General features: G+C 42.4%; 1 protein-coding gene across 4 annotated transcripts in view; it reads right to left on the bottom strand.

The window, feature by feature from the left end:
* Positions 1-21889, bottom strand: part of ttll5 (tubulin tyrosine ligase-like family, member 5) — a 60910-nt gene that overhangs the window by 11774 nt on the left and 27247 nt on the right. For 2 of the 4 annotated variants that reach the window (XM_049597228.1, XM_049597230.1), the window contains 13 exons: positions 20265-20372; positions 20029-20120; positions 19388-19450; positions 18578-18726; positions 18041-18296; positions 16951-17068; positions 16356-16502; positions 16157-16248; positions 15880-16028; positions 15027-15602; positions 13838-14025; positions 11625-11764; positions 1877-2075 (listed from right to left, as the gene is read on the bottom strand). In XM_049597228.1, the coding sequence (XP_049453185.1) occupies positions 1877-2075; positions 11625-11764; positions 13838-14025; positions 15027-15602; positions 15880-16028; positions 16157-16248; positions 16356-16502; positions 16951-17068; positions 18041-18296; positions 18578-18726; positions 19388-19450; positions 20029-20120; positions 20265-20372 (2277 nt within the window). The remainder of the gene's footprint in view (positions 1-1876; positions 2076-11624; positions 11765-13837; positions 14026-15026; positions 15603-15879; positions 16029-16156; positions 16249-16355; positions 16503-16950; positions 17069-18040; positions 18297-18577; positions 18727-19387; positions 19451-20028; positions 20121-20264; positions 20373-21889) is intronic. The other 2 variants (XM_049597229.1, XM_049597231.1) reach the window with 2 other exon arrangements.

Genomic DNA, 21889 nt, shown 5'->3' with positions numbered 1-21889 from the left:
AACGTGGACTGGAGCGCCGGAACAGCCCCCTGTCTCTTTCTCTTCTCAGAGAAGCACACACTCATACACGAGCACTCACACTAGATGAAGCACTTCCTTTTGTGTCTTCAGATTATCCAAAATCATCAATTAATTTTTCCATGAGGCCAGAAAAGCCAGCAAGGTGAGTTGAAGGATGTGAAATGCATTTGTATCCAAAGACCAGAGCTCTGCTCTCATACCATTACAGAGTAGTCAAGTCACTGACTAATTCCTGAACCAATCTTAGATACACATTGCCAGATCAGACTGGCAGAGAAACCCATGTGGGCGGACCGAACGGGGAGGGATGGCGAGGATTTTAGGGAGGGTTGTCTGATTTGATGGTGAGACACCATATCCAGAGTCAGCCTTCCGATGACCTCAGTTTGTGAGTGCTGAACAGCAGGATGGCTCCGCTGTACAGAGCACATGCAGGAGTATGATGGGACATGTCAGCAATAACGGAAACTTGGTCAACTGTGTTCAAACTATGAGACGAAATGAAAAGGGGAATGGAACAGAGGAAAGGCATGGGATCACTTTCATAAAGTGCCTTGCGTAAGGCTGCTGGACCAAGCCAAGAGAAATATCACCTCAATTGCATTAATTAAGGCCCAACCATGATGATGAAAAAACAATGACGTGAGAGCAACTGCATTACTCAGGACAGATTGGAAAAAAGCGGGTGCATCCAATCATTCCACCCTGAAAGCTGTCCCATGGCACTCTCCTGTCTCCATTTCTCTCCATCCATAGATGGACTCCACAAAATCCTCTGGAAAGTGAATACACTCTTCCTGTTAAGATCGTCTTTCAAAGCAACTGTACAGAAAAACGGGGGGCCTATCTTTGTTCTCTAAACATTAAAATTATGCTGCGCAAAATGACCAAGACCTCTCTCGCTTTCTAATCTCCCCCTAAAAACAGCCAAATCACATCTGTCACGGCTAGTCAGGCATGACTAAAAGGTTTTTTGTCGCTACATTACAACTGCTGAGAAAATCATATCCCAGAATTTTATTTGTGTTGTAATGGGAACCCAAATGGAGCTCAAATCTGATATGAACTGTAAAGACTTCAAACTCATAATGGACTCTGCACCAGGGCCTCTTTGGTGCCCTCATGGGCAGCATTCCTTGATTACTCACCTTCCAATATAAACCTAGCAGAGTCACTCAGCCAAACAATGTAATCTTGGGGTGAGGAGTCATGTTCGGCTCTCCAGGAATGAGCTTCTGTTGAGGAGGATATTCCCACCGAACACCATTTTGTTAAGTGGTTTGGAAAGGGAATCTCAGAATAGCTTTGTAAATGCTAACATGAAAGCTTTCCCCTTGATGTGGGTCTATTTTGTACTATTTTGGACGGCACTGTGCTTAGGTAAGGGAATATTCTGTACAGACACAAATATGAGGGTTTTCCTGAGTTATAGCTCAATAGTTCTCATACACGTTGTTCAGTTTTCATCCATGTGGTGTTGATATTAAAGTAAGGCATCAAAGGAAAACAAAAGAAGCCGAGCAACACATTTCTCAACTCTTTTGCTATATCATAATTCATCAAAACCAAAAAGATCTGAGCGTTTTAAAGGAACAAATCATGAGGAGTTAAAACAAATCTACAACAAATTCCAGGTATATGTTGCTGTTGCAGGGAAACCATTTTTCAACCAGAGTACTTAAATTCATGCCCATGTGTCTGAAAGTAACCACCCAGCTATCATGTACTTGAGGATGAAAGTTGACTGTTACCAGCTCACTGTGCTTTGTGGACAGGACACTTGTGGGGAATTCGCCTTCAACATTAATCAGTGAACCCAGTATCATTTTCACCATGAACATAAAGTACTATATACCTGGTGTCTGCATTTGCTCTGGTCCAGAAATTGTTGAGACTGAAGTCTTTGCTGTTGCAGTTTCTGGATAGCAAACTGAAGCTGGTAGCTTCCCTGGGTGGGCTGGTAGCGCTGCAGGGGGTTCACCCCTGTCACCAAGCTGTAGGCACTCTGCATCTGCCCATCCCAAAGACCCTCCTCATCCTTCAGTGGCCTGTGGCTTGGAGAGCAGAAATGAAGAGGTCAGGGAAAAGTTGAGAGAAACACAATCAACAAAAACACACATCAACTTCACTCCTTAATCACACAAACTATGTAGCTTTGCAGTTAATGCCCAAGCGGCAACCTCTGGGGCTGAAGAATGAAGAGCCAAAAACTGCAGCTCCGGGAGTGGCCTCTTGAGGCTGGCTCCAGAAGCTATTCAATATACACAGACACTCATGTTAAAATGGCCAAACGTGTTCACAGCCTGGTACACAAAATGGTTTTGGTCTCTATAGCTAATTTTCCTCTTCATCACAACTGTACCGGAGGTGAATTTTTATATAGCTCACACATTTACATTTTATTGAGGCTTAAAATTACGTGTTATTAAGGCCGGACCTCTTTGAATGATAGGCTGTCTGCGGATTGTGTCCTCGGCTTCTTAGCCAGATACACCTCTTGCTCCTTCACAGTGCCAGCCTCTTTCCCAAACATGGTCACTTCTAGCTCCAAAACCCAAGATGGCGACGGCCGAAATGCCAGACTGGAGGCTTCAAAACAGGAGTCCACAAGCCAGTGGGTGCTGTCGTCTTAGCAACGTCCATTATATTTACAGTCTATGTTAATGCCACCTACGAACATGTGTCAGTTCAATATTACTTTTTTCACTGGGGCTCTTGAGAAGAGTCAGATGAGAAGATCAATACCACTTCAATGTCTGTCTGTTTTGGAGACTGACGGTGCTGTTAGGTGGATAACTGTTTCCTCTGGACAGAGCCAGTCTAGCTGTTTCCCCATTCCTACTATCTATGCTTAGCTAAGATAACAGGCAACTGGCTGCAGATTCATTTTGAGGTTTTCTTATCTAGCATTCGGCAAAAATGCAAATAAGTGTGTTTCCAAAAATATTAAAAGACTGCTGCAAAGTTATGTGAAGCTAAGATGTGACAATTTTACTACAGCCCGGAAACATTCTTTGTTATTGATCCACTGGTAGTTTAATACATTTGGTAATGGTTAAACCTAATTTAGACATAGAGTGTAGACCAGTAGGAGGTCCCCAAAATCTAATTCACAGAACTGTAGAAGTGAGCCCAGTGTGGGTAAGAGTTATAAGAGTGACTATTCTGATCATAGGTTTCACTTCCTACACAGTTATCTCGTCAAATGTGACAAATATCAAGTGTCAAAATCGTTTCAAATGGAGGTCCCTGAAGTGAAACCTTATCAAATGAGGGTCTGTGACCTAATGTGCATCAATTTAGGGGTCCTGGACATGAACAATGTTTGAGAGCCACTACAGAAACTCAGAGAGGAGAAAAGGTAGGAAGAGGTGTGACAAAATATAGCATGTACTGAGAGGCAGGAGTGCAAGCATGATGTTGAAATAATTACATACGAATGTCCGAAGTGAAGCTGGTACTGAGCTGTCATAATAGCTAATAATTACCTGCAAAACTGCAAGATGGTGCAAGCCTCAGTGGCTTAATAGTAAGCCATTATACTGCAGCACACTATGTGTTACCATCTTTTCCTTGTCAGTTATTTTACCATCCAACCAAGGCAGAGATGTGGCAGCAGCTAATTACTTCCCCCATGCTGAGTTGAAACACCACTAGCCAAAAGTAAAAAGGACAAGATTGGTGGCTGTTGGGCTCACAGAAGCCTCAAGTCAAAGTGTGCAAATCAGAGTCAAAGTGGAGGGCAAACCTGTGGCAAACACAGGCTGAACTAAAAACCTTTCCTCTTTGCCTCAGTGCTCCCCGAGCTTCACGTTCCATTCACATCACAAAGCCACAACCTGGAAAGCAAACCTTTTGACGAGCTCCACGAGTTTGTAACTGGATTATCTGTCATTAGAACTAAGCCTGTTTCAGCCTCTTTTTTTTCCTTCTTTTGGCCTCTGTTAAAGCAATGAGGTGAGCCTCCCCTTCAGACACGCTTAAATTGAGTCTACATTTAATCTGGTGTGCCGCTGTATATGAACCACCTTAGCCAAAAATAATGCCACTATTGGGAGCTACAAGGAAAAAAATATGAAAAAAAAAAAAAAAAAAAAAAGAGAGAGATATACAAGTGCCGTTGAAGAAATCGGATCCCTGGGGGACATAATCACAAAAAAAATTCTTGGAAATTCCTCTCGTTACATGCAATAACATTTGTCCATTGGTCTAGCGTAAGAGGAAACACTGTAGACTTAAAATCACAATAGCTGCTATATTTTTAGAGCCAAACTATGATAAGCTCTAAAATTAGAATTCAATTAATCTTGAACAACAATACACACTGTGGGATAATAATCTTGTGTCGCTCAAGTGAAAACATATTCCTGCCCTGTGTGGCCAAACAAAGACACAAGGGATCTTAAACTCATGTGAACATGCTATCCACCCATGCATTTCTCAGTTCACATAATGGCACATATATTGCAAAAACAACTGGTGTGACCACGGGCCAATTCCATTTTTTTAGCTTCTGGAAACAAAGGCTTGTCTGTGAAGCTCGCAAGGCCAGAGATCCTACAACGCCAGGAGACAAAACAAGAACTCGTTCTTTGTTTACAGCAGTCATTTCCTTTAGCTTGGCAGCAGTTTGCACACTGGACCACAGGGACCTTCAGTGCTACCATTTTATTAGCAAATGGTCTAAAACGGACTTTTTCTCCGGTCAGGCGCATATGCTTTCCATGACTACAATGTCACAGTAGGGCCCCAAGGAGACGTCCTTTCAGACAGGGCTTGTCAACACAACACCACGCAAAAAAATACTACCAGATCACCATGAATTTAAAACCAGCAATGATGGGACACGCAGTAGAGAAGAACAGTTTTACATCTGAGTTTCTCATCACTAGCAAAGCACATGTGTGGAGCTCTAACAACCTGGGGACCTCCCTCCCTGTCGGACTACTGCTCGTTGGTGTCAGCTTACTCCCTGCCGCGCCCGCCATCCTTTAATATGCTGATATGACTTACTGTAGAACAACACAGCAGTGCAAGTTGAGCACATGTGCGGCATCAATCTAACTCTGTGTGAATGTGGGAAAATGGACTGTCTGAGATGACATCATGCCACAGTATCTCAAAGCCCTGCCTGGTCAGTGTAAACATCAGACGCCTCAAGAGTGTGAGGGTATTTCCAGCCATTACTCAGTTGTTTGTTTACTCTGTTTTATTGCAACAACATGACACTCAGAAGAGCTGTCCTTAAAATACATTAAAAAAAAGCCTGTCTAGGGATTGGTTGTGGGAGCAGTCTAGACAAAGATGCTGATGCTTTATTAAGTGCAGTGGTGAGCAATGTGGGATCCTGAAACTACAAGAGGTCTGCTCCAATAAACAGATTTACTGAGTTATCTGGATAACTTTGCTGAGTAACACCCAGATTATCCTGAAATCTGCAGCATGGACTGATGACTAGTTCGAGGTCTTAGCCCAGGGGATAACTCTACTTAAAAAACTGAAAGGCAAAGGTACCTTAGTGGTTTGACTTCCAAAGATTACAACAAAGATGAGTGAATAATAACAAAAAAATGAATAATAATGCCGACAAAAATCAATTAGTCGCATAGCTAATCAAAGCAGCTGACAAAACTATCTTGCCAGTTAGACCCACTTAGATTGAAGAGTAAAAGAAGATAATATGGACTATGTTCAGCTGTTTAATAATGATGAAAATTGAGATTTTACTGCATATATGTACATTTATATGCATATATAAATAAAGCTAAATAATACCTACATTTAAATATGATGGAAAGTACAATTTAATATACCACTTGGCCCCTAAAAACTGCTCTATTTGTAATGAGGACACAACAAATGATTATTTGCATTGTCAGTTAACCTGTTTATTATTTTCTCAATTAATCAGTTAGTTGTTTGGTTTATAACATTGTTTCCCAACTGGTGGGTTGTGGTCCAAAAGTGGGTCATGGGCCCATTCTGAATGGACTGCACATGACTCGTGAAAATGTAAAGTTTGTAAAAAAAAAAAAAACACACTTCATTTTTAAGTATAGTGAATTTCCAGCACAGAGCTTTTTATTTTAAAGTGCCATTTTCTGCTGTAGAGTGAGTGACTAACAGACAGCTACTTGACATAGACCGCAAACTAGCTCGATGACATGGCCAAACACAAATATGACACTGCATGTACTAAACTGTGGGACCTTGAACTTATGACTAAGAGTAATCTGGACCTCAGGGCTAGACCAGTTTGGAACCACTGGTTTATAAAATGTCAGAAAATGGAGGGGAATGTCAACCAGTGCTTCCTAAAGTCCAAAATGACGTGTCCTCAAATGTCTGCTTTTGTCCACAACCCAAAGATATTCAGTTTACTGTCACAGCAGAGTAAAGAAACAGTGCTGCAGTGACTTCCTGTTGTTGGCATCGCTAATTGCTTTTGACTGGCTGGCCCTTCAGACCTACAATTCACACATTACTAAAGTCGTCAAATGTAGAGTCTGTGATTCTGTAGCACAATTATTGATATTAAAACTCAATACACCCCTCTTGTCAGCGTAGCTTCGAAAGCTTCAGTAATATCTCTGATGATGTTATTTACGCTTCATTACTATCACGGTGTAGCTCTGTTCCTCGGGGGCAAGGACATGAAAGATGACATTAAATGGAATAGTGTTGTGTTGCTTAGTCCGAGTCACTTTGAGTGTTTCTCATTTAAAGAGCCAGAGCTGTGTACTTTTACAGTGCACACACAGAACAGACAGGTAGCAGACTGCAAGGAAATATTTGCTGAATTTGACAAAAAATGTGACGGATTAGAATCGCTGACTGCACCTGTAAGACATTTATCAAGTTTGATGGTGAACATATAGTTTTAAGAAGCTGGTAGTTTCTAAGAGATTACTTAGAAATTACCTTATACAAAAAACATAATTAATGTAATGGTTTGTCAGCTTCAGTCACACATAAGGTGAAATACACATGTTAATACTGCACATGGTGGGATGTGTACTGCTGTAAAGGTGTGTGTATCTGCGGAATAACCTATATGGACTCATTGGAATTTCACTCTTTCTTACCCCAAAGGTTTCTCCCCCCTATTACCACATCTGGCTCCAATCAAAGTAAATAAAAACTTCTTTTTAAAATTCAAAGGCAGAGAGACATCAAACCAATTTTGTGGAGACTTTGTCCTCCATAAAAGAAGTTTTAAATTTTCACCAGAGCTTTTCTGATTAGTTGGGTTGTTGGTTCAGCAAATGGGCTGTCATAAAATCCTTTGGAATTGTATGTCCTTACAAAATTCGACCAAGTCAAACATCAATCTCACAAAGTATTGAACAGAACTAAAAATACCCTGCATAAGCAGCGTTGTGGTATTTCTCAGTTCAAGCTGTGCTGGAGTGAATGCAACACTGCGGAGGTAATAGTTTTGCGGTCATTTGTACGGACAGTGAGAAGAAAAAGGGGAGGACAATTTTTGTGGCCGTGGTGCTAATGCAGCTCAAGACACATTAATGAGTGTTCATATGACTAATATGAGTGTGGAGGACCAGCCATGATCTGCTACTGACTTGATACAAGATAAACTTGGAGCTCCATCACATACTTCAAGTCTAACTAACTCGAAGTAAACCAAACCACCAACAACTAAGATACTACTTTGAAAAAGTACAAAATTATTACAACGATTAGGCCAACTTGTCCGTCTGGAAATGTGTAGCCTAAGTGTTTTTGAGGTTGACTCCTTGACTAATAGTCTGAGTGTCTGACTGTCTGAGCGTCTCAAAAGGCTCACATCATTTCACAGGTACATCGAATGGAAATCATCATAAACGTTTCAGGAGGTCCAACACCGGAAGCTATCCCTCACCTCACAGCGGACACATGAAGACGTGCAGTACGCTTCAAAGCCCCTCTGTTTGTCAGCACACTGGAGTGAGGCAGCAGCTCTCAGAGTGCTGATGAGGCATACCTGGTAGATCCTGGCAGCGGCACTTCAAAGAGCCATGCTACTCTTTGAAAACCCATCATACTTCACCCCTGTGGTTGCTTAAAGAGCCAGTGTGCTTAACAGTTTCAGTATGTTTGGCACAAACCGTGGCCCCGTGTGTAGGGGGGAGGGGGGACACAGGAAATTCTGTGTTATAAGAAACAGCGCCGAGGTGAAATCAAGGCAATTTATCCTAATATCTTATTAAAGACATTTCACTGCAATAAGAGGTGAATGCCAAACCAAGGGCTCAGAGTACTGGGGTACAAGAGAGCTTTTTGTATAGCGAGCCAGTGACAAATGGAAAGATAAAGGGAGCTGTGTATTTTCTGGAGAGATTCAGAATAAGATTTCGAACAAAAGCTATTGTATATTCCTCCTTCTATGAATTAATAATCTGTTATGTGCATAGCTGAAATGTAAAAGCTGTACTAAAATGCATATTGTGACGTATGAAGGAAGGAAGGAAACAATATAAGAAAGGCCAAGAAGAAATGTATGATCCCATCAAAGCACTAAAGATTTAAACTTAAATGGGAGATCAAAAAGTACAATCTGTTTTTTCAGTTTCATATATAAAAGCTGCGTGAGGCTATCCATAAAATTATAAATTCTATTAAATCTCTCTTCTTGGTTTGTGGAAATAAAAACATTTTAAAAAGGGAAAAGAAGGCCAGACATTCCTGGAATTCCCTGACAGCTCGATACATAAGAAAGGGCAGGACTGGAAAAACAGAGTCCAAGATCAAGCCCAAGCTGTCTGAGGCACTGTCACTCACAAATTAAGACAAAAATAAAACCGGAGTGACCATTCAATGCTCACCCCTCAATGAATTACACCTTCAAATAGCTGGTTTATTATCCTGGCCTGGTACCATAGAGGCATGGCAGTGTGATCGTATTCTGTCCTGTTTCCTTCCTTCTCTCCTCAGAGCAATGTGAGAGGGGTGAGATATGGAGTGAGGGGGGAGTCAATGGTTGCAGAGGCGAGAGCCTGGAGCAGACAGACTATGTGGGTGTTGACATTGCCCCCCTCGCCACCGCCTCCACCCCCGCCAACGCAATGTTTTAAGCTGCCAGCATGCTTCACACACTGCCGGCACTCAGCAGCCAATTCTAGTGTTACTTAGCTCCACAAAGCACTATTAAAAAGAGAACAAAATGCCCATTTCCAGGCACGTATTGAACTAGCCTGCCCAGAGGAGTGTTGGCACTCCGCAATCCTTTTCCAAAGACTAACAATCTTCAATCTAAAAATTCGTCAGAGACCATTAAAAAAGCATTTAGATTCTATTGAGTGTGACCAAATAGGCTACCACAATCTAAATGTCTACAGTAAAGACTTGTGTAAAGTTGATTACACAGATAATCCTCAGGACATTGATTTGGCTAAAGTGAATAACACTTGATAGGTGAATAGCTTCAATCTCAAGAGTGAAAAAAGGAACTCGACTATAGTATGTGAACTCTTTAGGTCTTATGAAAGATTCTGAAAAACAAGAATGGCTGTTCATACTAACTACAATGTCTGCATTGGTGCACATCAGCTCTGCATCTCAGACTCAAGGCTCTCAGAGGAGAGATATGCTGTTTTCCTTGGCAGTGAACCCCATTGAGACTGTAGTGCACTATTCCTTTTCTGTTGCCTCGGGGGAGGGCGAATAAATAGTGCACTTGAGCACAATGGTGAAATTCGACCATAAGGAGCACAGGAGCACTTACACGGGAGCAGAGGTACAGTGTGGGCTAAATGCAAAAGCGGGGTAAGAGAGAAGGGACTGTAGCTATTTCCACAAGAAAAAGAAAGTCCACCTGAACTCACATTTAGAATTCTGATGCTACTGTGTAATGCAAAATGTAATCAGCTGTATCTACACAAGTTTTCTACGGATACCCAGTGGTATTCCATGAAATTAATATAAAACTATCATGAAATAAAATATGTATTCATTCCCCCTGACTTGTGATTTCTTCCCTCAAAGGAAAACAGAGCAGCTATGTATGCTTAAGTAGACAAAAAAAGCAATGTAATTTCAGTTGGACCTGAAGGGGAACTACGGCCATTTTCAAAATTCATAAATGTTATTTCTATGGTCTAAGACAGTCCAAAAATATTAGTGGACATGAGCAACTCTCTCCAGAATCCAAAAACTAGAAAGCTCAAACTCAAATTTGTGATGTCACCAAGTATAAAGTCTAGAGCAGCTCCACAGACAATGAATTGGGAAAAATGTTCTAGATCAGTGGTTTCCAACTGATCCAGCCATGGGGTCCAGATTTCTCCCTCATCATTAGTTCAAGGTCCACACAGTTTAATACATTCAGTGTCACACTTGAGTTTGGCCATGTCGTCAAGCTAGTTTGTTGTCTCTGTTAAGTGGCCATCTGTAATTCACTCACTCTACAGCAGGAAACGGCACTTAAAAATAAAAGCCCTGTGCCGGAAATTCACTGTACTTAAAAATAAACTGTGTTTTTTACAAATTTGACACGTTTGTGAGTCACTTGCGGTCCATTCAGAATGGACTTGTGACCCACTTTTGGACCATGGCACATCATTTGGGAATTACTGTTCTAGATGACACTGAGAGCACCCAGGGGGATGTTCTGAGTTTATGGGTACATTTTCTGTTTCAGAACTGAGAACATTACAATAGAACAAAGCTCATTTGACTATGAAAAAAGAAAACTCCCAATCTCCCATTTACTGTCTATGGACCAGGCACCAGGCTTCAAACTCTAAGACATCACAAGCTTGAGACTTACTTCTCCAGTTTCTGGCTTTGAGAGAGTCATGTGGTACACCTTGCTGTGTTACCTGGACACATCGTCAGTGATTAGGTCATCAGGTGTTTCGGGTCTTAACATCAGACACCCTCACCTGGGCGACCCAGACGGGGATGATCAGGCCCGGACTTGTGACCAGGTGGCTCACTTTTCCACTCATTACCCAGGAAGCATTTTCAGCAGCTTCCAAGATGTTTTTGATGACTCTTCATCACTGCTGTCCGCTCATGTTCACAGACATTGATTGAACTTTTCTAGGTCATGGTAATAACATACTGGACGTCTTTAATTCCCTTTAAAATGTTGCAGAAACTATATCTTTATCTGTAAGACCGGTGGAAAATGGTTGAAGGGATGCACCATTCAAACTTCCTCTTTCCCAGTTCCAATTCCAGTACTGCTGATTCCAAGTACTCATCAGTTACTAGTGCTCCCGCTTTCCCATCTTAATGATCTGTATACCACAACTTGAAAAAACCTTTGGAATCATTTTTATCTAAGATACCATGAGGAGTGAGCAGCCTTTACTCCTAAACAACTGATGGTGGAAACACTGAATTTTATACTGACTTTTTGAGGAAGACATTTTATTTAATGAGGATCAGTCACATCATTTCAGATACTCTATCCGCTTGATAAAAGCAGCATCAGCACAAGTGACAATTCAGTGTATCAATTTGGTGCATCCCTAGTTGTACTAAAGAAAAAGTATACTTGAAATGCTATTTTCTCCAGAGTTATGTATCACAGATTTGAGGTGTTGTTAAAATAAAACCCCAAATTATTGCCTGCATATGCCACGTGTCTTTGGACTCACCTCATGCTGCTACATAGATCTGTTCCAGAGTGAATGGCTTTCAGTGGTCCCTGGGCTGCAGCAGGAGTATGCCGCATTTTAGGGTTCAGTGTGGCACTCTCCCTGCTCAGCATCCTGTTTGCCAGGTTCAGGTTGGTCAACTGTGGGCAGAGGAGCAAACTTCAACAGATGATTCAACTCAATTAATTAATTCAAATTTTTTTTTTTTTTTTTTACACGTACTGCATTTACAAGATGTAAGCATTCAGGAACAAAATCAATGTTAAGTCACTTCAAACAAACACCCCACAACTAATCCCAACTTCTACAGCAATGCAAATGCTCAGTAAGCACTCATATTGTGTTCCTCCCTACATTGACCACTTCATCCTCTTGTCTCTGGGGGCCGTGTAAAATGTATACACAGCACATGGCACAGCTAGTCTCCGCTCAGCACTAAATCCAGGTGGTCCCCCCCCCCCCCCCGACCCCTCTCCCCCCGACCCCTCTTTCCCTTCTTCATCTCTGAAAGAATCAGCCATCATGACTCGCCGGTCAGAATCTGTTTACAACCACATCAGGACTACTGTAGCAACTGCACCTCTGTGCTGCTCTGTACTACCCTGGGAATAATGTCCAGTGAAATTTAATGGGAGAATAAATTATACAGCTGTGGCGTTTTATTTACTTTATTTCCTCCTGTGCACTAAATAGTCCAATGGGAAAATTGTAATGCTGCCAAGGCTTGAACGACGTGAAAAATGTGTCAGCGTGGTGCTACTCAGCCTCAGCTCTAAATTACTTATTAGGGTAGACTGGGTGGATTCTTACCATCTAATCTAAATGGAGGAAATAAAACCACACGTGGGTGCCAATATTGCTGGGCTTTTGGATGAATTGTCATATATCATGACAAGAGATCAAAACAGGATATCTACCATCGTACTAACACATAAGGTGCAGCTACTATCGCCCAGGATTTATAATGCCCAGTCGTCTAAGGTCACATACACTGCCTTGTCTAAGTGAGACACAATGTTACAAGGATGTCTTATAATAACTTATTAGACATAAACATACACACATGCTTGAAGGATTCATATCCGTGCACTACAGCGTAGGAGTACATTCAATTTATTAAAGGCAACTATGCCTGGCTTTACTCAATTTCAGTTTCTGTTTTGTATACATGTGGTCGAGCAAAAGAGTGAGTAATTACTTAAACCTTAGAGGTCAACTAGTGCAACAGGGTGTTGTTCGTGTTTACAACGTTCTCCATTTAGTTCAGTGAATGATTTAATGACTTCAAATCTGAGCCCAAAGAAAAACACAGAATGCACTCTGAGCCTTTAAGTGCAAAACACTGGACTATTTTACTCAGCAAAATAAACTGCTGCCATGCCCAGGATTAACTATGCATAAGAAATACAGCAAACACCTTTCAGATAGACAGAATAATGAACAGTCGAAAGGAAGCCATAAAATCTGCAGTCTGTGTGGTCTAGTGCCATCACAAAAAACTGACAGAAAAAAATCCAGTGAGGCAGAGGAGGTGGTGGAAGGGGAGGAGAAGGGAGGAAAGGTTGAGGGGCTCCCCACGACGCCGAATGACAAACCTCTGGGGAATATAGGAGAAAGTGGTGATGGAGCCAACCGAGCTGCCGCTCCCCTGCTCGGTGCCAATTTGCTACATTCCTCTATTTATAAGCATCAATTACCACAAAAAAGTGGCTGCTTGTTAAGTATCAACAGAAATCACTCCCCCATGGTGCATCTGATAATGAGACCTCACACAGAGCTGAGGCTTGATGCGGCTCACCACTGTTTAGGCCAGCCAGCTTCAAACCCCGGTTCCAGACCCACCCCCGCACCAACCCCAGCCCACAGACTGCAGGCGAGCCATGGACTGAAGGAGGAAGGTGCACGGTGCGAAGCAGCAGACCCTCCGGCTCCAACGGGTCTGCTGAACGAATGAGCAGCTAGATGCCGCCAATCAGCATGGGGTCAGAGCCAGGTTTAAGCATCAACAAAGAGAAATATCAGAGACCTCACAGTGAGAGACTACTGCAGCGGGCCCAGATTCTTCTGCCTTACATGCAACACTACACAGATCAGTTTACAGTTGCTTAATAACCCAACACAGCTTCTTATGCGAGCACAATGGAACTTCCTGCTCCAGGTGGGCGCAGCTGTTGGCTCAGTGGGGCACAGAGGTAAGACCGTAATGAACTCACGTGTTGTGTCAGCAGGTTGATGTGACTGGAGCTGGCATAGTGGCGAGCTACCTGCTTGTCGGCCAGCTTTTGGAGGGCTGAGATGAAGGCCTGCTGGTTAGACTGAGCTTGGGCTGACAGGGAGTTTAACTCCTTTAATGTCCCTGCTGAGTTTGATTTCAGCTTACTGGAATTGCTCCTCTTGATCACTGACACACAGAGTAACAAAGGACAACTGTGAGAACATGCCAGTGAAACTAATAAACAACAGCATGTAGAATAGTGATGTTCAGGATTCCCACACATTTTTACCAATGAATATCCAAACTAACACCCTCTTTTCATTACTTCTTTTAAGTAGTTTAATATGGATACAGCCATACATTACTACACACGCACTTCCCAGGCATTTGCAGATACGCAAACTGCTAGCTCTTGCAAACTCCAACTTCCTCATTAGACATTCCCACCACTAACTACCTGCTTAGCCCACTGCCAATAGACTAGATCGGCACATACTGTACAGTCACTTTGCAAAACATCAAGGCCACGCCCCTTTTTGGGGGATAGAAAAGCAGAGATTTTATAGACAGATGCCGATGCAATTTGCCTTGTATTTGGATCATAATTTTGACATGTTTGTATGCATTTATTTCTTGCTTAACAAACATTTGTTTTATGGTCATGTCTAATAATTGTTTTGCAACCTTGTCTGAACATGAGTGTTCGTGATACCTTTATAAATGAAGGTTGATCGCCATCATGTCTCATCAGTCCTTCCTCATCCATTAATACCCAACACACTAGCCAGATATTGCTCAACCAGAATATTTTTTTCCCTTAAATCTCAGTGTGAAAGCCTTCGTTAACCTGCTACACAACAGCTTTTCGGCACTTTCCTGTTTCTCGACAGATGTGACAGTGTGTTTCTTTCCCCCAAAAGGGGGTGTGGCCTTAATGATGACATAATGCCGGTCTGGTCTATGTGCAGCGCAGCACTAGATTTTAAATTAGTAATACTAGGAACATATTTCACGTGATGTTAGACATGTTTTTGGATTTTTATGAACATATTTTAAACAACAGCTAAAACAATGTATAGTCAAAACTTTTCTAAAACATTCCAAACCATTTCAAGGCCTGGAAAACAGTTTCTCTAATTTCATAACATTTCCAGGAATTTCATGAGCGTGGGAAGCTTGGTGTTTACCTTGACCTGCAGAGGTAGGTCTAGAGAGCTTCTGGCTATAGATGTGCGTGGCACTTGGGATGGAAGAGGCGGCTCCAGAGCTGGGCGTCGATGATGTAAAGGACTGAATCCTCCTGAGCACCTGGGTCGGCTGCCCCGTGCAGACTGTGTTATAACCAGTGGAAACAGCTGTCCACATTGCCCTTGGTGGCTGTGTGACCACGAGGGCAGGGTTGTACGCAGGCGGGTCGGAAATAGTCTCAGAATGGCAGAACTGAGACTTAGCCAAGGACTGTGCGTAGGATGGTGGCTGAAGAGGCGGCGGCGGTGGCGGACAATGGAGAGGCAGGGACGTAGGGGCGGGGGTACAGTGCTGCAGATGAATATGAGTGCATTCTAAAGTCACAGGAAAGCTGGAGCAGTGCTGTGAGGCCTGGACCTCCGGTTGGATTTTACCAGTTCTAACTGCTGCCTGTTGGTCTTCAGCGCGGACAGAAGGCTGACTCTCAGTGGCCTTGATGTCTGGGTCACTGCTGACTTTCCCCATGGAGAGCGACGACTCCGAAGCGCTGGAATCCTCTTTGGCCACAGGCAGAGCTGTTCAAAGGGAGAAAGAAGCCAGAGCTTCCTTTATCATCAGTTAGCCATTCCTCGGCTCTGACACACATTTGTTTTCCCCCGATGAGTGCTAATCGTTTGAAGCTGACCTTTTCTTCACCCCAGATGACTCAATCCTTTTTTTTCCCTTTACTTTTTTTTGGGTTTACAAATCTAAACAATTCCTGTTTACTGTGCTTGAATGATAAAATATTAAACATAAACCAGATCTTCAGTAAGAAAAATATGTGGAAAAAAACACTCGGGAGGAACTCACTTTTGGAATTCTCACAGTTGCCTGAATCTCCTGAGGCGTTTACTTCATGAACGTCTTTCTTAACGCTGCTGACTTTTGTTCCTAGGAAGACTGTGGCTGATTTATTTTTCTGTGTGTAGAATGTCAGAACTTCCTCCAGATCATTTTCACTGTTGAAAAATAAGAAGATGAATGTGTATAGCAGATTGAGATCATTCTTCAGTCAGTAGCATATATAAGAGGAACAGTAAAGAGCCAAGTGCTGAACAATAGTCAGTGGACTTGCCAATTCACTAACCTCGCCGCAGTGATGTACTCCTGAAACACACTGGGGTTGACACAATGCTCCTCTTTGCTGCTCTCCTGTTTTTTCACCATATGTTCAGTCTCCTGAGGAGATAGGAAAGAATAAGACAGCAGGTTTACTCAACGCGCATAATGTTTCCCATGTTTGCATCATCGCCTAGATTTGTGATTCTGTGGTAAAGTCTGGTCACCTTGTTGTAACAGTGGATAAACTCTCCTAGCTGGTGGGACAGGATGCGTCTGCGGTCTTGGAGTGGAAGCTGTCGACTGGGCAGGACCACCTTTATGTCTTGTTGAAGGTTACTGGCTGCTCTTCTCAGGAAGCGAATCACCAGCTCCTGTGCAGACAAAAGCAAAACATTTAAGAGAAATATTTATTATCATTTCCCTGAATCACTGATTCATCGTGCTTCACATATTCAAGCTGCCTGTGTGTTCTCAGCCATTCAAAACACTGAGACCTTTAAGTTTACCGGCCTACAGATCGACTTAAATTTACATTGATTTTCCACAAAGGTTTGAGGTCACTGATGATGATGATGTATGCCATAACAATGCAGACTTTCCAATCAGGCTAACTTTTACAGAGACCACGTTTTCCTCCGATGTGGCCACAAAATGCCTCGTACACATTTCAGCGACAGCCAGGGTACATATGAGTAAGAGAGTAATAATAATAAGGGGAAATCTGGCATGTATATACATACAAGGGAAACAATGCTCCGGGGTATTCCACCCATGTCCATTTATTAGGAAAGGGAGATTAAAAAACGATTTTCGTTATACCATTTGGTCGTTGTCCTTGTCTGGCCAAGCTGGGATGGCGTTGGCCCTGCTTTCTGCCAACAGTCTTTGCTGCACTCGCTGCAGGTATGAGGAAAAGGCAATCCGGGCCTGTACTTTACTGGAGAGGGGAGAGAGGAAAATCAAGAACTGCATAGGTAAAGCAACGGAAAAGGAAAGACGGAACAACAGTTGATAATGAGCATTATTCCCTAAGTCCTCTGCTTGTGGCACTGGAATATGTGATACATCTGTTAGAACAAACAGTTACACTCATTCATGTACTCATCAGCTGACATATCACCCAGAGCAGAGAGGGAGAAAGCAACAACAGGCATGTATCACTTTCAGCCAAAGGTTGTTGAAACACAGTATATCTTGCCGTGTGCTGGTATCCAAAATGATAAACTGGGTGAACCTGGAAAGAGTACTGTCGGAACACTGTAGCCAAAAAAAAAAAAAAAAAATGTTTTGGAAAAAGCTGTCAAACGCAAACAATGATATGCTGTACTATAATTTCCCTGCTCCATGCACAGTCCTGGCAGGCACTGAGGAATTTCTACAAACTCAGACTTGTTTTTGTAATTCCTCCTCAAATTATAATTTCAGGCACACTTTTAAAATCAACATCAGACCGCAGCCTGTGTTGCAGCAGTATGTAAAGTGTGTAATATGAGTTTGGCACTTCATAGCATATATGGTATCTTTATTTGAATTGAAGAGTATTTGAAAAGTGAAGATGTTTTTATACTCAGCCAACTTGGAAGGCTATGCTGAGATCATCTTACCACAACTCCCTTCTCTCCTTACTCAGTTAAAAGTACACTAAACAGGATTTTCCCAAAACAATGTATGGATTATTATGGAAGTGATCTCTGTCAATCATTACTTATGACCCACTAGAAGTGTGTGGTGGGGTATTAATCTGAATCAAACTGATCAAAATATAAGTTATGTAATGAGGGCTTCAATTTCTTACCATCTTTTTTTGGTAGGTGCATTATTACACTTCATATCCCTTCTTCAGGGAAAGAGGGAGAAGAAAGTACAGTAAGGGGGGAGATGAGAGCAGTAGCCCAGAATTCAGACTGACCTGAGCTCCCACCCCTGCTGAAGGATGTTGAGCAGGTTGACTCTGGGCTTGGCATTGTGCGTGGTTGCCTCCGAGCTGGACAGAGTCTCGCCGTGGCAGCGCTCCAGTGGTGTGGCCACTTGTTTTCTTTGCTCTGCTACCAAAGCCCTGTGTGAGACTGGCTCGAGAGCTTGTTTCACCTCCTCTCTTTCCTCCTGAGCGCACTCCTCTCCCTCCTGACTGCTGCTCTCAGTCGGGGAGGCCTTGGATTCTTTCCCTGAGGTATGCAGCGTTGCAAAGGGAAGACAAATGTCAGTTGCATCACTGGCATTTTGGATAAAATACACACATACACTCAAAATAGGCTTTCTATTGTTGCTGCAATGAAATGAAGTCATTCAGAGTCATATTTGGCCAACCTCGCTGTGACACGGGGGAGTTATTTATTGGAAACAAACGTGCATTAGCGTGTGATGTTGTCCCACTTAGCTACACTGTCCTCAGTTCTAGGAGAAAAAAAGCTGTTTCCTGAATTGAAGCAGAAAACATCAGGCCTACCCGATTTCTTCTTCCTTTCAGCAGAGCGATGAGTCAGGTGGCCCTGTCTCCTCTTACGTGCCTCCAGAGACAGCAGCTTCCTCTCGTACTGGACAACGTGACAGCCGTGGACAGCGTCCACCTGCAGCTGCACATTCCCATTCACATTCCTGGGAGACAGCACAAGACGTGTCAACACAATGGTAATAACAACAACTGTAATGATTTATACGTGTATCATCAACAATTATAAGGCAGAGCAACAGTTATAAATTTCAACTTTAACTGGAGCCAGTTCTCAGAAAGATTAGTGTGTAGCTTGTCCAGAAGTTGACGTGGGAGACAGTGATGATCCAAAGGAGAGAGGATAAATGGCAAATAATAACAGCAACTGAGGTCTTGTAGCAACAAGCGTCTTTCTAATCTGGCTACCTAACGAATACGGAAAAATCATAAATGGACTTAGTTGGGGGCCAAATCTCCAGACAATACTGTGCAATAGTCAGGGCTGTGGTTAAAAGTTGAAAGCCCAAACTGATTCAAATGACATAAATGCATGTTGTATTACAATAACAAAAATGTGGTTCAATAAAAAAAAAAAGGCCCAGTTCATCTATAATTGTCTTTCCCCTCCTGCCCCCAAATCGACGCCACAATGCCACATAGACATCGGGCGCGCTGGAAAAGTTGACTGTGCAACGTCTCTTCAGCTGTTCAGCTCTCACCTATCCAATCGAAAGACCAAACAAACGCCACGTTCGAATCCAACCGTTTCCACAAACTGATGGAGAGATTTATTCCCCAATTCCCAACCACAATGGAAATGCTTACCTTCCATGGAAAAGTCTGTTTGCCAACATGTAGTTCATTGATGTCTTGGACTCCAGATATCCACTGAGAGAAGAAGATAATAAGCAAATTATAATAATCATAAAGGCAGGAGCACCGATGAGCCTCGGCCTCCTTATTTGCGGCAAATGTGTTAAAAACGAGGCTTCTGTGATATAGCGGCTCTGGAAGCAGCCGCTGTTAAATGCACCAATAATTCTCCAGACCGCCCAATAATATGCTTTTAAAAAGGCCACAAAATCCCTGCTGCTGAGAGAGCCATGGATCTAATCAAGCAACAAATCCTCATATAGGAATATGAATTAGAAGCACAAAAACAGATTTCCTCCCTAATAGGGGCTCCAATGCAATTTCAACATAAAGTCGCTGTCTGATATAAGCCTTCCCAGGAATATAATAGACGGAGTTCAACAAATACCGACTGTGTAGTTACACCTTAGTCTGGTGCTTCAATTAGTGACAGTCAAGAGGAGTCGTACGGTCTGGCTTTAAGCACTGATTGCATTAATTTAGCCTAAGTGCCCCCACTTATTTGAAGACAGTATTAATAATGACTAACATTATAGACAAACATCCCTTGGGGGTTACAAGTGATACATCTGTTCCTTCTTGGCTCAGCTTACCCATAGAGCTCCCATGTTTCTGCAGTGGGGAAGATCCTTATGAAGCCTCCTCGTCTCTCGTACTCTTCCTTTATCCTCCTCAGCACTTTGATCTATTAGGGAAAGAAAACAAAAGATGGTTTGGACACAGTTTTAAAGAGTTACTGTACTTTCAGGTTCCCATAAGGTTTTGATTTAAAAAAAAAAAAAAAAAATCACACACATCATGTCACACAATGTTGTTGTTGAGGCCTTACCTCCTCAGCAGTCAAGCTCAGAGTGCTGTCTCCTTGGCCTTGTTTAGGCCCTGGCTTGTCTTTCGACCCCTCTGTTTCTGAGTTACTGGCTGATGTGGGCCTCTGTCGCTACAGGGGAGAAGAGCAGAGACTAATCAATCTAAACTAATCCCATACATGTACTGTCATCCCTCTTTTTAAAAAAGAAATCTAATCCGTAAAGCACTTTGGGTATGAAATGTGCTATATAAATAAAATTTGCCTTTGTCTTTGTTTTTGCCACTAACAAGCTCAGATTGTTATGGTAAGTGTCTGACGTTACGGAAAAGACCCTACACAAAAATTAAACATTATACCTTACCTTTTGCTGATCAGGTCTGTTTGGTTTTTTTTTGTTGTTGTTTTTTTTTTAAAGATTTTTTTGTGGGCTTTTTGCATTTAATGGATAGGACAGTGTGTGAAATGGGGAGACAGAGAGAGAGAGAGCAAGTGGGGACTGACATGCAGCAAAGGGTTGCAGGCCAGACTCGAACCCACGACCGCTGCAGCAAGGCAATGCCTCTGTACATGGGGCGCAGGCACTATCCGCTACTCTACCAACGCCCCATCGGGACTGTTTAAGTCCAGTTCAGACCAAAGTTTCGCTACGAGACAAGTTGAATCTTGCAACTACTTGTAATACACAGTTCTGCAACAATCTAAAAATTTGCCACCTCACACCAATGCAACTAGATGAGACAGCGTATCATCTCTATGCAACAGCTCTTTGTATTTCCATTCTGATTTCCAGCTTTTCAGGTTGATAGGCTGATTTTGTGGCTGAATATAATTTGTAGCTTATTATTAAAATATGAATTAGGATAGTGATAGTGAGAGACTGGCTACAGTTGCATTTGTAGTAGTGATGACACGCCGAAAAACATAAACTAAACAAGCATCAGATGGACTGTATTCATGATAAATACACCACAATGACAAAAAAAAAAACAGTGCCAATGAATCAATCAATGAGAAGGGGTTGTGGTTGGGGGGGCTATAAGCACACACACACGCAGCAAAAGCAGCAGCGACCCACCGTCTGACACAGCACACTGAGGATGGAAACAGAGGGCTCGGCGGGGATGACTGGCTGTTGAAACAGGTGATGTGGTTTCAGTCTAAAACCAGCTGCCAGTAATTTGACCAGCTGAGTTGCAGGTGACACCATCAACCGGCTTGAATCGAGCTCAAAGCGGCCAATTCACACCGCTGCAACTTTTCTCTGCACAGTTTTGTGTCCTCACAAATCATTGGTCTGAAATGGTCTTTTAACCCTATTGGCCAGATGCCTTTTTGGGGTATTTTTACTGCCTTTACTTTTAAGCTCATATCACAGTCATTATAAAGGCTACATACACATGCTATATCTTGTTTTCTTTTTTTTTTCAGGACATTCTAGGCTAACTAGATTTGTCATCATGCCATGTCCTTCTATGTGCCTGTATTTTATATTAATTTTTATATCAATGAAAAAAACAAATCCGTCTGACTACATTCTTACATTTTTACATGTATCTCACCATAGCAAGTTGGAAGTGAAGAGGGGAGACTCTCTGGAATCTGGCAATATAAGAACCATGATGCTGGGACATTCTGTCATTTCACAG

This window comes from Epinephelus fuscoguttatus, linkage group LG14, assembly GCF_011397635.1.
Source record: "Epinephelus fuscoguttatus linkage group LG14, E.fuscoguttatus.final_Chr_v1".
NCBI lineage: Eukaryota > Metazoa > Chordata > Actinopteri > Perciformes > Serranidae > Epinephelus > Epinephelus fuscoguttatus.
This window is presented reverse-complemented; position numbering and strand designations above follow the sequence as displayed.